This window comes from Heptranchias perlo, chromosome 20 (assembly GCF_035084215.1).
Source record: "Heptranchias perlo isolate sHepPer1 chromosome 20, sHepPer1.hap1, whole genome shotgun sequence".
In the NCBI taxonomy this organism is placed as follows: domain Eukaryota; kingdom Metazoa; phylum Chordata; class Chondrichthyes; order Hexanchiformes; family Hexanchidae; genus Heptranchias; species Heptranchias perlo.
The window spans coordinates 32844687-32860101 of record NC_090344.1 but is presented as its reverse complement, the minus strand read 5'-3'; the positions used below and the strand labels follow the sequence as shown (position 1 = coordinate 32860101).

The following is a 15415-nucleotide window of genomic DNA, read 5'->3' as shown; positions in this document are numbered from 1 at the left end:
AGGAGTGTGTGTCGGTGCTTTCCTCCGGCTTCTGAACAACCGAAACCTGATGTTTCAGTGCTCGCCAAAAGTTAGCGGAGTGGTCTCCTAGTCAATAGACCCAGGGGGTTGTCCTTCTGGTGTCTTCGTCTGAGACCGATGCTCTCTGTCCTGGCTGCACAGGCCCCAAATCCCCATTCTGCATGTACTTTCCAAGGGTCCATGCCCGGAATAGGAAAGGCCACATGTTGCGGGATTTCCTTCTATTTCTTTGCTCCTTGGGATGTGGGGGAGGCAGAATTTTTCGTCCGTCCTACTTGCCCTGAGGACGTTAAAGAGATAATCATGTCGTATGGAACCGGAGTCGCAGGTAGGAAGGTGGCAGGTTCCCCCACCCCCCACACCTGAGTTCAAGGCGGCAATGGGCAGCTGTCTGGATGGTGCCACCTGACCAGCTGTGTCGGGGAAACACTCCAGAGAACAGGCCCAGAGCACAGTGGGGGCACTGGCTATACCCGCACTGCGACAGGCCTGACAGGAAGCTGCTCCCTCTCTAAAGTGGCTGTCGGCCTTTTGTTCCCTCCCCTCCTGCTGTATCCTGTTTCTGCAGGGCAGAGAGGCAGGCAGCCTCCTCCCAGCTGCCCGCTGGTGCAGTTCTCTGGCTGTAGGTAACTACCTGGCAGCTCTGCCCGGGCACCTCCCCCTGGAGTTGTAAACAGTCACATGGCTGAGCCCCTTGACATCGAAAGCCCCAAATTGGTTGCAGTGAAGTAACCGTGTCCCTGTGCGTCTGGGAATTGTAACTGCACTATTAATGTCTGATCCTGTCTGTTATCTTTTGTACTTGCTTTGTGTTTTTTTTAAATTAAGATTTGATTCCCTGCGTAATTTGGGGTGATGTTCTAATTTCTGAATGTGAATGAGGTTGTCCAGATAAGATCAAGCTTGGTAACCTCGCCCTCATTCCCCTCGGCTCTGCTGATTTTACTGTGTGTTAAACAAACTCTCATCAAACACGGGTTTTAAAAAAAAAAGCTAGAATATTTCCTTTTTATGGGCAAGATATTGAGACATCAGCAAGGCGGGTTATCATTTAAAACTGATTTCCTAGTTGGATTTGCCTCGTGTTAAAGTTAGAATCAATTGATATATATCTCAAATCTTACGCACTTCCTGTCAACTTTTCCCATTTATAAACTCCCACGTCCACGTTTATAATGGGAACTGCCTATGTAAACGTGTCACGCTGCAATTACAGCATGTTAGCTGTGGCTCAGTGGGTAGCACTCTTGCCTCTGAGTCAGAAGGTCGTGGGTTCAAGTCCCACTTCCGAGACTTGAGCACAAAATCCAGGCTGACACTTCAGTGCGGTACTGAGGGAGTGCTGCATTGTTGGAGGTGCCGTCTTTAGGATGAGACGTTAAACCGAGGCCCTGTCTGCCCCCTTAGGTAGACGTAAAATATCCCATAGCACTATTTCGAAGGGGAGTACAAGAGTTATCTGTGGTGTTCTGGCCAAAATTTATCCCTCAACCAACATCACTAATACAGATTATCTGGCCATTATCACACTGCTGTTTGTGGGAGCTTGCTGTGCGTAAATTGGCTGCCGCGTTTCCTACATTACAACAGTGACTACTCTTCAGAAAGTGCTTCATTGGCTGTGAAGCACTTCTGGACACCATGAGGACGTGAAAGGCACTATATAAATGCAAGTCTTTTCTTTTTGGACCCTCCCACCACAGCGCCATCACGGGCAGGAGGATGTAATTACAGCGGGGCAAGTTTACATAGGCCGTTTCCATTATGAGTGGCTACAGGAATTTCTAATAGAACTACAAACATTAGGCCAGAATAGATGACTTTAAAATGGGACCCGAGTTATGTCTGAGTGCCCTTGTCCAGCTATCCCCCCTGCCCCCTAATCCTCTTTCACCTGAAGGCTACACTTGGTCTTGACCCCCCTCCCTCCCCCGCCCAGTGTGCACTGCCACAGGAGGTCGACTTGTGGATTTACTTCAAACAATCAGTGTAACTTAACTGGTGCAAAATACAATGGAGCAATGTCAAGCTACTGGTACAGGAGCCTGTATGTCGGACAGGAGCAGAAGGCAGCCTCTGAGCACAGCAACAATAACTTGCATTTATATAGTAGTAAAATGTCCCACGGCGCTTCATTGGAGCGATTATCATACACAATTTGACACTCGGCTGCATAAGGAGATATTAGGACAGGTGGTCAAAGAGGTAGGTTTTAAGGAGTGTCTTAAAGGAGGAGAGAGGGGTTTAGGGAGGGAATTCCAGCGCTTAGGGCCGAGGCAGCTGAAGGCACGGCCGCCAATGGTGGAATGATAATTGGGGCAAGAGGCCAGAATTGGAGGAGCGCGGAGATCTCGGGCTGGAGGAGGGTTACCGAGATAGGGAGGGGGCGAGGCCATGGAGGGATTTGAACAGGAGGATGAGAATTTTAAAATCGAGGCGTTCCCGGACCGGGAGCCAATGTAGGTCAGCGAGCACAGGGGGTGATGGGTAAACGGGACTTGGTTCGAGTTAGGATACGGGGCAGCAGAGTTTAGGATGAGCTCAAGTTTACGGAGGGTGCAAGGTGGGAGCAGAGTGGGGGTGTTAGCAGGACTGTTTGCCTTTAGGCTGGGCCCTAGTCCTCCTCCAGCGGGTGTATGGGGAGTGCTAGCTTCTTTGTGGCATCCTTTGGCTCCAGGCACTGGTCCTCGCTCGGCTCCCAGCAGCCGCCACCCCCAGTGGCGGGCAGAACCCGATGAGGTCAAAGTAGCGATTGGATCCCTCGGCTCGTCTTTCCCAATTTCTAACGATCGCACGTAGCCTCTTGATCGGGGCGAGTCAGCCTTCAGACCGCACTGTTCACCCTGAACAGAAAGGGGCACTAGGAAAGATGGGCACTTCAGCCAGTCTGACCAGCTCGCTGCGGCTTTTTTTCACCCCCTCAAGCAGTCGGAGCAAGTCGAAACAGAAATTGCTTCCCGTTGTGCCCCAGCGTGTCCGCACTCAACGAGGCGTCTGACCGTCCAGAGAGCCGGTCTGTCCCCGGGACCGGAGACCATGCTTAATACAATATTGATGTCTGTGCACCCAGATTGCTAGAGGAGGCAAGAGGGTCAATGACCGTCTTGTGTTGTGCAAGAATCCCCTGATATCCAGACATCATTAGCACCGCACACCTAACAGGAGGAGTGACGGTGACAGGACGGGGAAATTTGACCAAGACCTGTCCTCTGAGGCCTTAATCCCCGTGTACGACAGGGCCATACAACTGGATCATCATCAACAAACACCAGCAGCAGCCAACTCCTGCTGTTAGAGACCGTGTGACCCTTGTGCCATGCATGGACTTGTTTGTTGCTCAGACTACCACTGAATGAGCTCTAAACTTCTCCTGTCATCGCCCCTCACCATCGTTGAAAGGCTCCCCGGCTGAAATACATCCCCCTCCCCCTCAGATCAGGAATCGACTGACACAGGGAGAGCAAATAACACCTGACCTCTGGACTGGGAGCTGAGGTGAGAATGTCTGAGGGGCTAAAAGGGTTAAATTATGAGGACTGGTTGTGCAGACTAGGCTTGTATTCCCTCGAGTAAAGAAAATTAAAGTGTGATCTAATTGAGGTGTTTTAAAATGATTAAAGGATTTGATAGGGGAGATAGAGAGAAACTATTTCCTCTGCTGAAAGTGTTGAGAACAAGGGTACATAACCTTAAAATTCAAGTTAGGCTAGCATGAGATGGTCAATCTGGAGTTAAGATACAGATCAGCTATGATCTAATTGAGTGGTGGTACAGGCTCGAGGGGCTGAATGGCCTGCTCCTGTTCCTAGAAGTTCAAGCAGATTGCCTACAAAATCGCTGCCAAACTCCTAGGCCACACCCATCTCCATCATCAGGAGCGCACTGCCTGACTCAGCTGTACCAATAACCAGATTGCATCCCAAAGAAGCATACAGTCGCCAGCATCAGAAACAGAGGGCAGGCTAAACTGAGAGAAACACAATCTCTCCCTCCCACTGTGGGAACACAAAGCAGAGGGAAGTCCAAAATAAAAACTGCTATGAGTCACTGAAGTCACTCCTGGATGTTACCGTGTAGATCCCCCTGAACAGTAACGGACGGTGTTTTTTTTCCTGGGATCCGGTGCTGAATTTCGATCCAGAGAAAGCAGCGTTTGAAGTATTGCTCCAGATTGGCATTTTCTGTTCCACTTACTATCTCGGGTATTTCTTTACGGTCTCTTTCGTTCGTCACCTTTCAAGGCGAAAGAGCCCCAAGTTTTTCTAACCTTGCCTCATCACTCCAGACGCTAGGGATCAACTCTCCAGCGTTTCCAGGGTTTGAATACTTCCCTGGTACTCAGTTCAAGCCATCAAGGTGTGGCCTGAACAGAGCACTGTACAGCTCCTGGCAAGGCTGGTTGACAGACAGAATCAGGAGAAATAAACAAGACAAGGACCTGTTGGTGGTCTTCTGATCAAAGTCTTCGACTGTCCTGACCAATTGACCAGTGATGCTACGGCTGCACGCTGGGAAGATTAGTGACCCATGGCTGGTTATTCCAGCTCTCTGATTAACTGAAAATTCTCAAGGTGTTCAGTCACCCTATCCTTAATTATAGACTCCAGCATTTTCCCCACAACAGATGTTAGGCTAACTGGTCTATAATTCCCCGGTTTCCCTCTCTCTCCTTTCTTAAAAAGCAGAGTGACATGTGCAATTTTCCAATCTAGAGGCACAGTTCCTGAATCTAGAGAACTTTGAACGATTATAGTTAGGGCATCTGCAATCTGCTCACCTACTTCCTTTAAAACCCTGGGATGGAAACCATCTGGTCCTGGGGATTTGTCACTCTTTAGTGCTATTATTTTCTTCATTACTGTTGCTTTACTTATGTTAATTTTATCGAGTCCCTGTCCCCGATTCAATATTAATTTTCTTGGGATTTCCGGCATGCTATCCCTTTTTTCTACTGTAAATACTGACGCAAAGTAATTGTTCAACATGTCCGCCATTTCCCCATTGTCAATGACAATATCCCCACTTTCAGTTTTTAAGGGGCCAACACTGCTCCTGACCACCCTCTTTTTCCTAATATAACTATATGTGTTACTGAGCTGTCGGGGATGAACTGGGACAGATACCAACGCATCTCTCTCCACTCCTTCTGTGCGAAGGGGCAGTCCCTCAGGAGGTGGATGATGGTCTCGTCCTCGCTGCAGCCTCGAGGGCAGCTCGCGGTGGCGCTGAGATGCCGTGCGTTTACGAAAGGCCACACTGGGAGGGCCCTTCTCGCTCCCATCCAAGCTACATCCTGGTGCCTTTTGGTCAGTTCTGGCGACGAGACGTTCTGCCAAATGGCATCGACGGTCTGGATGGGGAACTGCCAGTTAACCCTAACCCTAACCCGAATGCAGCATCGGATCCACCCTCTCCCTTCCCTGCAGGACCCCCAGAACATTTTGTGCCGACCACCGTCTTGACAGCCTTGTGGTCGAAAGGGGGGTTCTTCAGGAACTTCTCCACCAGGCGGTCGGGTACAGTCCAGCTGGACGGGACATCCTGTGGCCGCTCGGCCAGCGTGGCCGGACCCAATCTTGAGTGTGGTGGACAGGCAGAAACTCAGCACGCCGCGACACTTTGTGTTTGTGAGTTTGTGGATGGCTTTGAGGCTTTGCAGAGTGTCGAGTTGCCACACCACACGGACTGCAGCGGTTCAAGGCGGCGGCTCACCGCCACCATCTCGAGGGCAATTAGGGATGGGCAATAAATGCCGGCCTCGCCAGCGACGCCCACATCCCGTGAACGAATAGTTTTTTTTAAAAAAAAAAAGCCACTTTGGATGCTCTTGTCGGTGGTGCTGAATCTCGCACTCAACGATTCCACCAAGGCTGAGAAGAGGAGGGTAAATCTGTAGCTAGTTCGATGATGCCGCGCTCAGGCTTTTAAAAGGCTGTAGATTGTCGGAGAAAAGGAAGAGGGAGGTACAGCCAAGGCAGTGTGATTCAGCCATTGCACTGTCAGCGGGCTGGAAGGAATGAGAGATCTGAGGGACATTCATGCAAAGTGGGACCAGGCAAACACCACGTTGAAAGAAAGACTTGCAAATTAAACAGCGTCTTTCACGACCTCAGGACGCCCCAAACCGCTTTACAGCCAATGCGATACTTTTGACGTGTAGTCACTGGTGTAATGTAGGAAACGGGGCAGCCAATTTACGTGCAGCAAGATCCCGCACCCAGCAATGTGATAATGGCCAGATAATCTGTTTTAGTGATGTTGGTTGAGGAATAAATATCGGCCCAGGACAGCGGGGAGAACTCCCCTGCTCTTTTGAATGGGGCCGTGCGATCTTTCACATCCGCCCGAGAGGGCAGACGGGGCCTCGGTTTAACGCCTCGGCCGAGAAACGGCACCTCCGACTGTGCAGCGATCCCTCGGTACTGGCACTGAGGGTGACCGGTCGGGGGAGCGACAATGAGTGGAGGAGGCCCTTGATCTGGAGAAGGCACGGAGCGGGAGGGAGGAGCGAGCACTTGGGGTGCGGGGGAAACGGGAGATAGGATCTGCTTCAGCTAATGGCACAGTTTGGAGACGAAACTAGATAATGAGCTTTGATGGGAGGACCACGGTGGTGAATTGTTTACGAGGGCCCAGTGTCTGAGCCTGCCAAAGAATTCTGGGTTGTCCAAGCAGATGACAAATGGAACGCCAACGTGTTGTGGAGCAGAGACCCAGAGATTGGTGTCACGGGCTAAAAGATCAGCAGTGAAACAGCCATGCCAAAAGCCAACGACTGGGCCCCAACCATGGCCGATTTGACGGCAGCTTCCGTAACTTCAAGTACAGGCGTGGGGGGCAGTCAGAAAAGGTAACAGGAACCTGAGTCTCTTTAGAACAAGGCGCAAACTGTCGAGGAGGAGGAACGGTGGGAGTAGGAGAGTCTGAAATGGCGGCAATGAGCAGCAGTAAGTCCAGAGGAGCCCCTCTTGAGGGCAACAGGCATATCATCAGCACCCCTGTCCGGAGGGGAGAGCATCTGATTTAGTTAGAATGGGGCAAAACCTTTAGAAAGGGTGTCGAGGAGATTTTCTAGAATGGTACCAAGGATGAGGGACTTCAGTTATGTGGAGAACCTGGGATTGTTCTCCTTAGAGCAGAGAAGGTTAAGGAGAGATTTGATAGAGGTGTTCAAAATCATGAAGGGTTTTGATCGAGTCAATAAGGAGAAACTGCTTCCAGTGGCAGGAGGGTCGGGAACCAGAGGACACAGATTGAAGATAATTGGCAAAAGAACCAGAGGAGAGATGAGATTTTTTTTTTACGCAGCGAGCAGTTATGATCTGGAATGCGCTGCCTGAAAGGGCGGTGGAAGCAGATTCAATAGTGACTTTCAAAGGGGAATTGGACAAATAACTGAAGGAGAAACGTGCAGGGCTATGGGGAACGAGCAGGAGGAGTGGGACTAATCGGATAGCTCTTTCAAAGCGAGGGTCCTGTACCATTGCTGCTGTTGCACCAGTTAGAGTGACGGCCAAGCATCGATCAGGAGCACCGTGAATAAGAGAAGCTCTGGTGGTCTGTGTTTTCTGCTCATGGGAAAGAAAGAAAGAATTTGCATTTATATAGCGCCTTTCACAACCTCAGGATGTCCCAAAGCACTTTACAGCCAATGAAGTACTTTTGAAGTGTAGTCACTGTTGTAATGTAGGAAACGCAGCAGCCAATTTAAGTACAGCAAGGTCCCACAAACAGCAGTGAGATAACCAGATAATCTCTCTTAATGTTGGTTGAGGGATAAATATTGGCCGGGACACTGGGGTGAACTCCCCTGCTCTTCTTCGAATAGTGCCATGGGATCTTTTACTTCCACCTGAGAGGGCAGACGGAGCCTCGGTTTAACGTCTCCTCCGATAGATGGCACCTCCGATAATGCAGCACTCCCTCAGCACTGCACTGGGAGTATCGGCCTGAATTCTGTGCTCAAGTCTCTGGAGTGGGACTTGAACCCACGACCTTCTGACTCAGAGGCGAGAGTGCTGCCCACTGAGCCACGGCGGACACCTAAAGGTAAGGTGTTCACGAGGGGGGAGGAGCGGAGGGGAGAGGAGACTTGGTCCCAGGCGTGTCTGACTCTTGTGTAATCACCACGGGCAGAGCTGGGAGCGGCCTGCAGGGACGATTGGAGTAAATTCCGATTTTATCCGATGCACCTTGTAAACGCATCTGTGTTTATCAGTAAACCCCACCGACCACTGCCCGGTCCAGAGAGCATGCACGGAGCTTTTGGCTGTGTTCTTCGTGCTAAACAAGTGAAGGAACATAGGAACAGGAGGAGGCCATTCAGCCCCTCAAGCCTGTTCCGCCATTCAATTAGATCATGGCTGATCTGTATCTTAAATCCCTCTACCCGCCTTGGTTCCGTAACCCTTAATTCCCTTACCCAACAAAAATCTATCAATCTCAGTCTTGAAATGTTCAATTGACCCCCAGCCTCAACAGCTTTCTGGGGGAGAAAGTTCCAGATTTCCACTCCCCTTTGTGTGAAGAAGTGCTTCCTGACATCACCCCTGCACGGCCTGGCTCTAATTTTAAGGTTATGCCCCCTTGTTCTGGACTCCGCCCACCAGAGGAAATTAGTTTCTCTCCATCGACCCAATCAACTCCTTTAATCATCTCAAACACCTCAATTAGATCACCCTTTAATATTCTATACTCGAGGGAATACAAGCCTAGTCTGTGCAACCAGTCCTCGTAATTTAACCCTTTCAGCCCCGGTATCACTCTGGTGAATCTGCGCTGCACTCCCTCCAAGGCCGATATATCCTTCCTGAGGTGCGGTGCCCAGAACTGAACGCAGTCTCCAGATGGGGTCTAACTAGAGCTTTATATAACTATATGAACACTGAAAGGGCACCATTCGCCCTTGCGAGACTCTTTTGTAAAATGTGTCACTTGTCGGACTTGTGGAATTGGTCCTTTGTTAAGGGTTAAGGGAAAGCCTTTCTGTGGCAGTGTTGGGCGTGCGAGTGAGTGACCCCATGACCTTACACGTTGCTTTGTCTCTGTGTCTATCTCCAAGGGCAAGTTTCCCTGCAGAAGATCAGCTTCGAACAGGCCAGGGGTTTGGACCGGATCAATGAGCGGATGCCTCCACGCAAGCTCAAGCAGGAGGCTCAGGCTCAGGCTCAGGCCCAGGCCCAGGCCCAGGCTCAGGCCCAGGCGAAGCGCATCACCCAGTCTTACGCTGCCACCTACGGACTGCCCAACGCCCCGCCCCCGCTGCCGACTGCCCCCGTCCAGCCCCCCGGCCGAATGCCCTACGCCACCAGCTCACGGCAGCACGCAAACGCCCAGCACCGGCCGCGCCCCGTGCCCGCTCAGCCTGGCACACCGGCTGCCAAGTCCGCCCAGGGAATCAAAGCGAAGGATAAGGTGGCGCACTAGCAGCTCGCGCCCCGTCTCTCAGGCGCAATGCGGTCCGATTTATTTATTGTAGCTGCTTGCGAGATGGGAGCGTCTCGGAATCCAAATGCCCCCACCCCCACCCTCCCCACCCCGCCCACTCTATTGTTCAGTGGCGGTCAGTGCCCAGTTTATGTGGTGCGACGAGGAAATGGTGCCCCCTCACCCCAGAAGCCAGCCTCTTTCCGTGGGATTGAAGCGAGGTGAATCAGGGAGCGCTCAGACCAAAGTAGCTTTTGGTCGGGACGGCCGGGAACGTTACTTCCCGGGCTGGGCGTGTGTTATCTCACTCCCCCCGCACCTCCCACCTCGCTACTTTGACACTTGTTCTTTTCCCCCCCCCCCCCCCTCCATTCTCTGGAGCGTCGCAGTCCAAGCAGAGGGTCTCCCGAGCCGGCATTCCTGCAGCACTCGTGCTGTGTGGGCCGCAGAGAGCCAGCGCCGTCTCAAAGGCTGGCGTCACTTGCCCTCCTTCCTCACTGCTGAGCTGCTTTCTCTCTTCCCCATCTCCCTTCCTCCCCCGCCTCCCACCCAGCCCTTCCCCTTGGATCCATCCGAAGAATTACTTGAATCTTTACAACTGGCGTGATTCTCAGTGCGCCTCGACCACACCGCCAGGCCGTCCCGCGTTTCCCCGTTCGGGCGCCTTAAACAATTGGTTCAGCACTGCCGACCGATCTCGGGGAGGGGTGGGGGGGGGGGGAGACGCTCGCTTCCCAGCCCCCTCTTCCCTCCGAGGGCTTTATCTTCTAATTGTGGCTCCGATCGTTTTAAGCCAAGAGGGTCAGACGTGAGAGCCTGTGCGAAGCTTTTGGAGAAAAGAAAATGTAGAATCAAACCCGTTTCGTTCTGTTTTTTTCCCTTCGGTGGGGTGGGTAGTCTGTCTCGCCCGCCACACGGTCTGTGTCCCATCTTCATTCTCTCACCTTAATCCCGAGACAAGGGACGCCCGTCGCACGTTCTTGATTGCCAAGGCCCTCTTGAGTCGGGAAGCTCGGCTGCGGGGTGATGCTCAGAAGGGGGGAGGGATGGTGGGGGTGATGGTGGGAGGGCAAGATCTGGTGCTGTGGTGGGGGACATGTCTCTGTGAGATGATGTCAGGGAGGGAGAGAAAGAGAGAGAGAGGGCCCTTGCTCCGTTCCTTTTCCCCCCACCCCCCCCAGCCTGGCTGACGAGCGTGGGCTGGTGACCTCTGGTTTTAGCTGCTCTGCAGGGAGACGGACCAGTTGGTCTTGAGTTGACCGATCAGTTTGGTTCTTGCTCCCTCCTCCCCCTCCATCTTAGGTGTGTCCTCCTAAAGCTCACCTGGTAGAGGGGATTGGTGTGTACAATTCTCCATCTGCACAGTGAAGGGTTGCGACCTTAGGGTTGGTCCTCCGACCTTTGACCCCCGCCAGCTCTTTCTCAGCGATGTGGAGACCCCCCGCTCTAATTTTTCTTTCTTTGCCCTGGGGACGCGGGCGAGAGTGGCAAAGCCCCCTCCCCGAATGGCCCTGAGAAGTTGTGGGCCTCCTCCTCAACCCGACTTCAATCCCAGTAGTGATGGTGCTCCCACGATGGTGATGGGCTCCATTCCATTGCAGCCTCAAAGAAACAACCCGATTCCGATTGTCTCCCCAAAAGCCAAGTCCTGGGAAGACACTGCGGGTCGGTTAGCACCTGAGAAGGGAAAGGTGGGTTAACGTTTTTGAAATGGGACCCCATGGAATTGAGCACCTACTTTTCAGGGGTTCTGATGAAGGGTTTCACCCGAAACGTTAACCAGTCGGTCTCCTCCTCTCTCACGCTCACGGACCGGTGCATTTTCTGTTGTTTGCGTCCCAGCATTCACAACTTTTCTTTCTAAATTATTTCACCGAAACCAATGCTTGACAAATCACACTGATGGAAGGATTCCTTCCCCCTCCCCTCTTTATCTCAGTCTTTCTCGCTCTATCTCTCTATGTCTCACTTTCTATCTCTGTCTCTCTCTTGTCCCTCTGTGTGTCTTTCTCACCTCTCTGTCGTCCTCTCTCCCCGCTCTCACTCTCTCTGTTTCTCTTGCTCCCCTTTGGATCGCTCCTCTCTCTTCCCCCCACCCCCCCCCGTTCTACTTCCCCCTTTATGGCTCTCTCTCACCTCCCCTCTCTCGCTCCCCTGGCTCTCTCACCTCCTCTCTCTCCCTCTTTCGCTCCCCCCGCTCTCTCTCCTTCTCTCGCTCCCCCCCGCGCGCTCTCCCTCTCTCGCTCCCCCCCGCGCGCTCTCCCTCTCTCGCTCCCCCCGCGCGCTCTCCCTCTCTCGCTCCCCCCGCGCGCTCTCCCTCTCTCGCTCCCCCCGCGCGCTCTCCCTCTCTCGCTCCCCCCGCGCGCTCTCCCTCTCTCGCTCCCCCCGCGCGCTCTCCCTCTCTCGCTCCCCCCGCGCGCTCTCCCTCTCTCGCTCCCCCCGCGCGCTCTCCCTCTCTCGCTCCCCCCGCGCGCTCTCCCTCTCTCGCTCCCCCCGCGCGCTCTCCCTCTCTCGCTCCCCCCGCGCGCTCTCCCTCTCTCGCTCCCCCCGCGCGCTCTCCCTCTCTCGCTCCCCCCGCGCGCTCTCCCTCTCTCGCTCCCCCCGCGCGCTCTCCCTCTCTCGCTCCCCCCGCGCGCTCTCCCTCTCTCGCTCCCCCCGCGCGCTCTCCCTCTCTCGCTCCCCCCGCGCGCTCTCCCTCTCTCGCTCCCCCCGCGCGCTCTCCCTCTCTCGCTCCCCCCGCGCTCTCTCCCTCTCTCGCTCCCCCCGCGCTCTCTCCCTCTCTCGCTCCCCCCGCGCTCTCTCCCACTCTCGCTCCCCCCGCGCTCTCTCCCTCTCTCGCTCCCCCCGCGCTTTCTCCCTCTCTCGCTCCCCCCGCTCTCTCTCCCTCTCTCGCTCCCCCCGCTCTCTCTCCCTCCCTCGCTCCCCCCCCGCTCTCTCTCCCTCTCTCGCTCCCCCCGCGCTCTCTCTCGCTCCCCCCGCGCTCTCTCCCTCTCTCGCTCCCCCCCCGCTCTCTCTCCCTCTCTCGCTCCCCCCGCGCTCTCTCTCGCTCCCCCCGCTCTCTCTCTCCCTCTCTCGCTCCCCCCGCTCTCTCTCTCCCTCTCTCGCTCCCCCCGCGCGCTCTCTCCCTCTCTCGCTCCCCCCGCGCGCTCTCTCCCTCTCTCGCTCCCCCCGCGCGCTCTCTCCCTCTCTCGCTCCCCCCGCTCTCTCTCTCCCTCTCTCGCTCCCCCCGCTCTCTCTCTCCCTCTCTCGCTCCCCCCGCGCGCTCTCTCCCTCTCTCGCTCCCCCCGCGCGCTCTCTCCCTCTCTCGCTCCCCCCGCGCGCTCTCTCCCTCTCTCGCTCCCCCCGCGCGCTCTCTCCCTCTCTCGCTCCCCCCGCGCGCTCTCTCCCTCTCTCGCTCCCCCCGCTCTCTCTCTCCCTCTCTCGCTCCCCCCGCTCTCTCTCTCCCTCTCTCGCTCCCCCCGCTCTCTCTCTCGCTCTTTAGAGCCCAGCCAATAATCAGCCAACTCCACCAGACCGAGACGTTCCCTCTGTCGTCTGTGTGATGTGGAGTTGGATATCTGATTGCCCTGGGTTGTGTCGACTCCCTTCTGCAGAGTGTGGCGGCACCCCTCCCTCCCCCTTGTAAAACTAATCCCGTTTCAGTAATGAACCAAAGATGGCTGGAAACACACAGCAGGTCAGTTAGTGAGTGTATATAAAAAAAATGGGCAAGTGATCACATTTCAGGTATGTCCCCCCTTCAGTACCTGGGTGCTTGGATGGAGAATTATCCGTTGTCAGAATTGAGGAGCTGATGAGGGTTACGACCTTAAAACAGAGGACAGTGACAGACAGGAAAATGGTCCGTTTAGCCTTCCCCCCCCACAGTTGTAATGCTCTATGCCCTCTACAGACACTCCTCACACGCCATGTGATTTCCTGAGAGAGGCAAAAAAAAAACCCCAGGACAATTAGACGGGAAAAAAGATCTGGAAATTTCCTCTCCGCTCCCCTTACGCGATGCAAACTGGTCCAGGAGATGGCATTGGCCCAGATAACCTGGGTCTTTCCTCTCTCCAAGTGTTGACTGACCTGGGCATTTTTTTTGTTCCTTTTTGACTTCCATGTCCCTTAAGGCTGATCTCCCAAGCAAGTCCAGTGGCCTCTAGCTCCTCCGCCATCCCCCTGCCTTAAAGTGACAGCCGCCCTGGAGCGTTTGGGGCGTTTCTGGTCTTTGGCGCACGTTCCCGCTCTTTGGCGTGCAGAGCCCGCCCACGACCGCTCAAGATACTGATCAGCGAAGAGCGGGCGGGCTTAACCCACTGCGACTTCCGGTCTGTTTTCCGAACTAGATACCTCCCCCCACTTTACAAAGAGCCCTGAACTAACCTCGCCAGCCCCTCCCCGTGGGAACTACGCGCGTCCCTCGTCAGTTGGGCGCCCTTCGCTGTTGGGAAAGGCGGCTGGTTTGTAGACCAGAGACGGCATTGGCGGGGGGTGCAGCTAAAAGCCACTGGCCGTGTAGGCCGTCGCACGGCCGGCAAATTGGCGCTTGCACGACGGACGCTCCAGTCAGCTCGTTGCGGTCGGGTTTGTTGCACAGATTATCCCCCGTGCTCCTGCTTTTCAGGTGACAGTGGGGGGCTGGTCGAGGGGGGAGCGGGTGGGAGCATCGGTACTTTCAACCGTTTCTCGTGAGGTGGTTTGATTTGTTTGTTTGACCCAGTGAAGTTGGGACAGTCCCGAGATCGGCCCACTCCTATCGAGGCGGTGACCGTCAACTCCCGTATCTGCCGACGAGGCACGGGCTGCACTAGACCGTCCCCTGGCTTGAGCCGCCCCCAAGCTGCTTTTAAAGAGCCGCACAGTCCCGCCGCGGCCGCCCGTCCGAGCGTTGACTGGTTGCTAGGACAACCAGTTTGATCGGACGCTGCCTATTTGATGCTTGGCCGCTTTTGGGGGGAGGGCGGGGAGAAGGGAAGAGCTCCCTTTTACCGAAAGGTGTTTTTTGGTTCTCGTTTCGTTCGTTCCCTTCAAAGCGGGGCTGTCCAAACTTGGGCCTCTTGGCTCAGTATCGTGGTGCCCTCGAGTCGCCTGGAAACAAGTGGGAACACTGACTGCTGGCTCGCCCCTGCTACATTCAAAAATTGGCGTCATTAAATTCACATGAAAGTCTTTCCCCCCCCCCCCCCCCCCCCCCCCCCGATTAAAATTAAAACAGTAATGTCTAAAATGGCTTCTCGCCCACTTTGTTGTGGCAAGTCAGAGCTGTCATACCAGGACTTTACGGGCTGGTTAGTCAGGAATACTAGGCCGAAATTTGGAGGCCCCTCAGGTTTAAATTATACTGGTGAGGAAGGGCCCTTCAGAGGACCGAGTGACCCTCCTCCCTGTTTTAACCACTCGACTTCCAATTCAATAGCAATGTGATCAAATTTTGGTGTCTTTTTTTTAAAAAAAAGAGTTCTACTGTTTGCAGAATCTTTAAATGTGTGCTTTTAACAGTTCTTATTTTTTTTTTAAAAAAGGGCCGACTCCCCCCTCAGGAGAGCAATTCTGCATTGATACTGTTGGTTTTAAAAATAAAGTTTCATTAACTTGTGTTTTTTTGTAAGTGCACTGAGAAAACTGTAACGGTTTCCAATTTAGCACAGCGATAAGACAAAAGCAGACTTTTCTTGTAACAAAATTTGCATTAAAAATACAAGTTTGGTTTCATTAGACCGTGCTCCGGATGTGTGTTCCTGTTCTGCCCTTCGCATCTGAACCAGCAGTGTGTGAAGTGCTGCCATAAAGGCAGAGCAGGATCCGTGCTTGACCAGCCCAGATGGTGGACCTCCTATGCTCCCAAAGTAGTTGGCAGTCAGCCAGCCCCCCCAGCATGTTAGATCTTCTGTTGCTAGGTGTCCAGTGTGATTCCTTCGGCTTGGTCCAGGTCTCTGAAGATGAGCATCTTCCACTTGAGCCTTTTTTTTGTTTCGTTCATTCT

At 54.0% G+C, this 15415-nt stretch overlaps 1 protein-coding gene across 2 annotated transcripts in view; it reads left to right on the top strand.

Moving 5' to 3' along the window:
* Nucleotides 1–15147, top strand: part of LOC137335687 (serine/threonine-protein phosphatase 2B catalytic subunit gamma isoform-like) — a 73707-nt gene extending 58560 nt beyond the window's left edge. The window contains exon 14 of one of the 2 annotated variants that reach the window (XM_068000982.1): nucleotides 14955–15147. In XM_068000982.1, coding sequence (XP_067857083.1) covers nucleotides 14955–15040 — 86 coding nt within the window. In that variant the 3' untranslated portion in view covers nucleotides 15041–15147. Of the gene's footprint in view, nucleotides 1–9082 lie in introns of both variants that reach the window. The other variant, XM_068000981.1, reaches the window with a different exon arrangement.
* The last annotated feature ends 268 nt before the right edge of the window (nucleotides 15148–15415 follow it).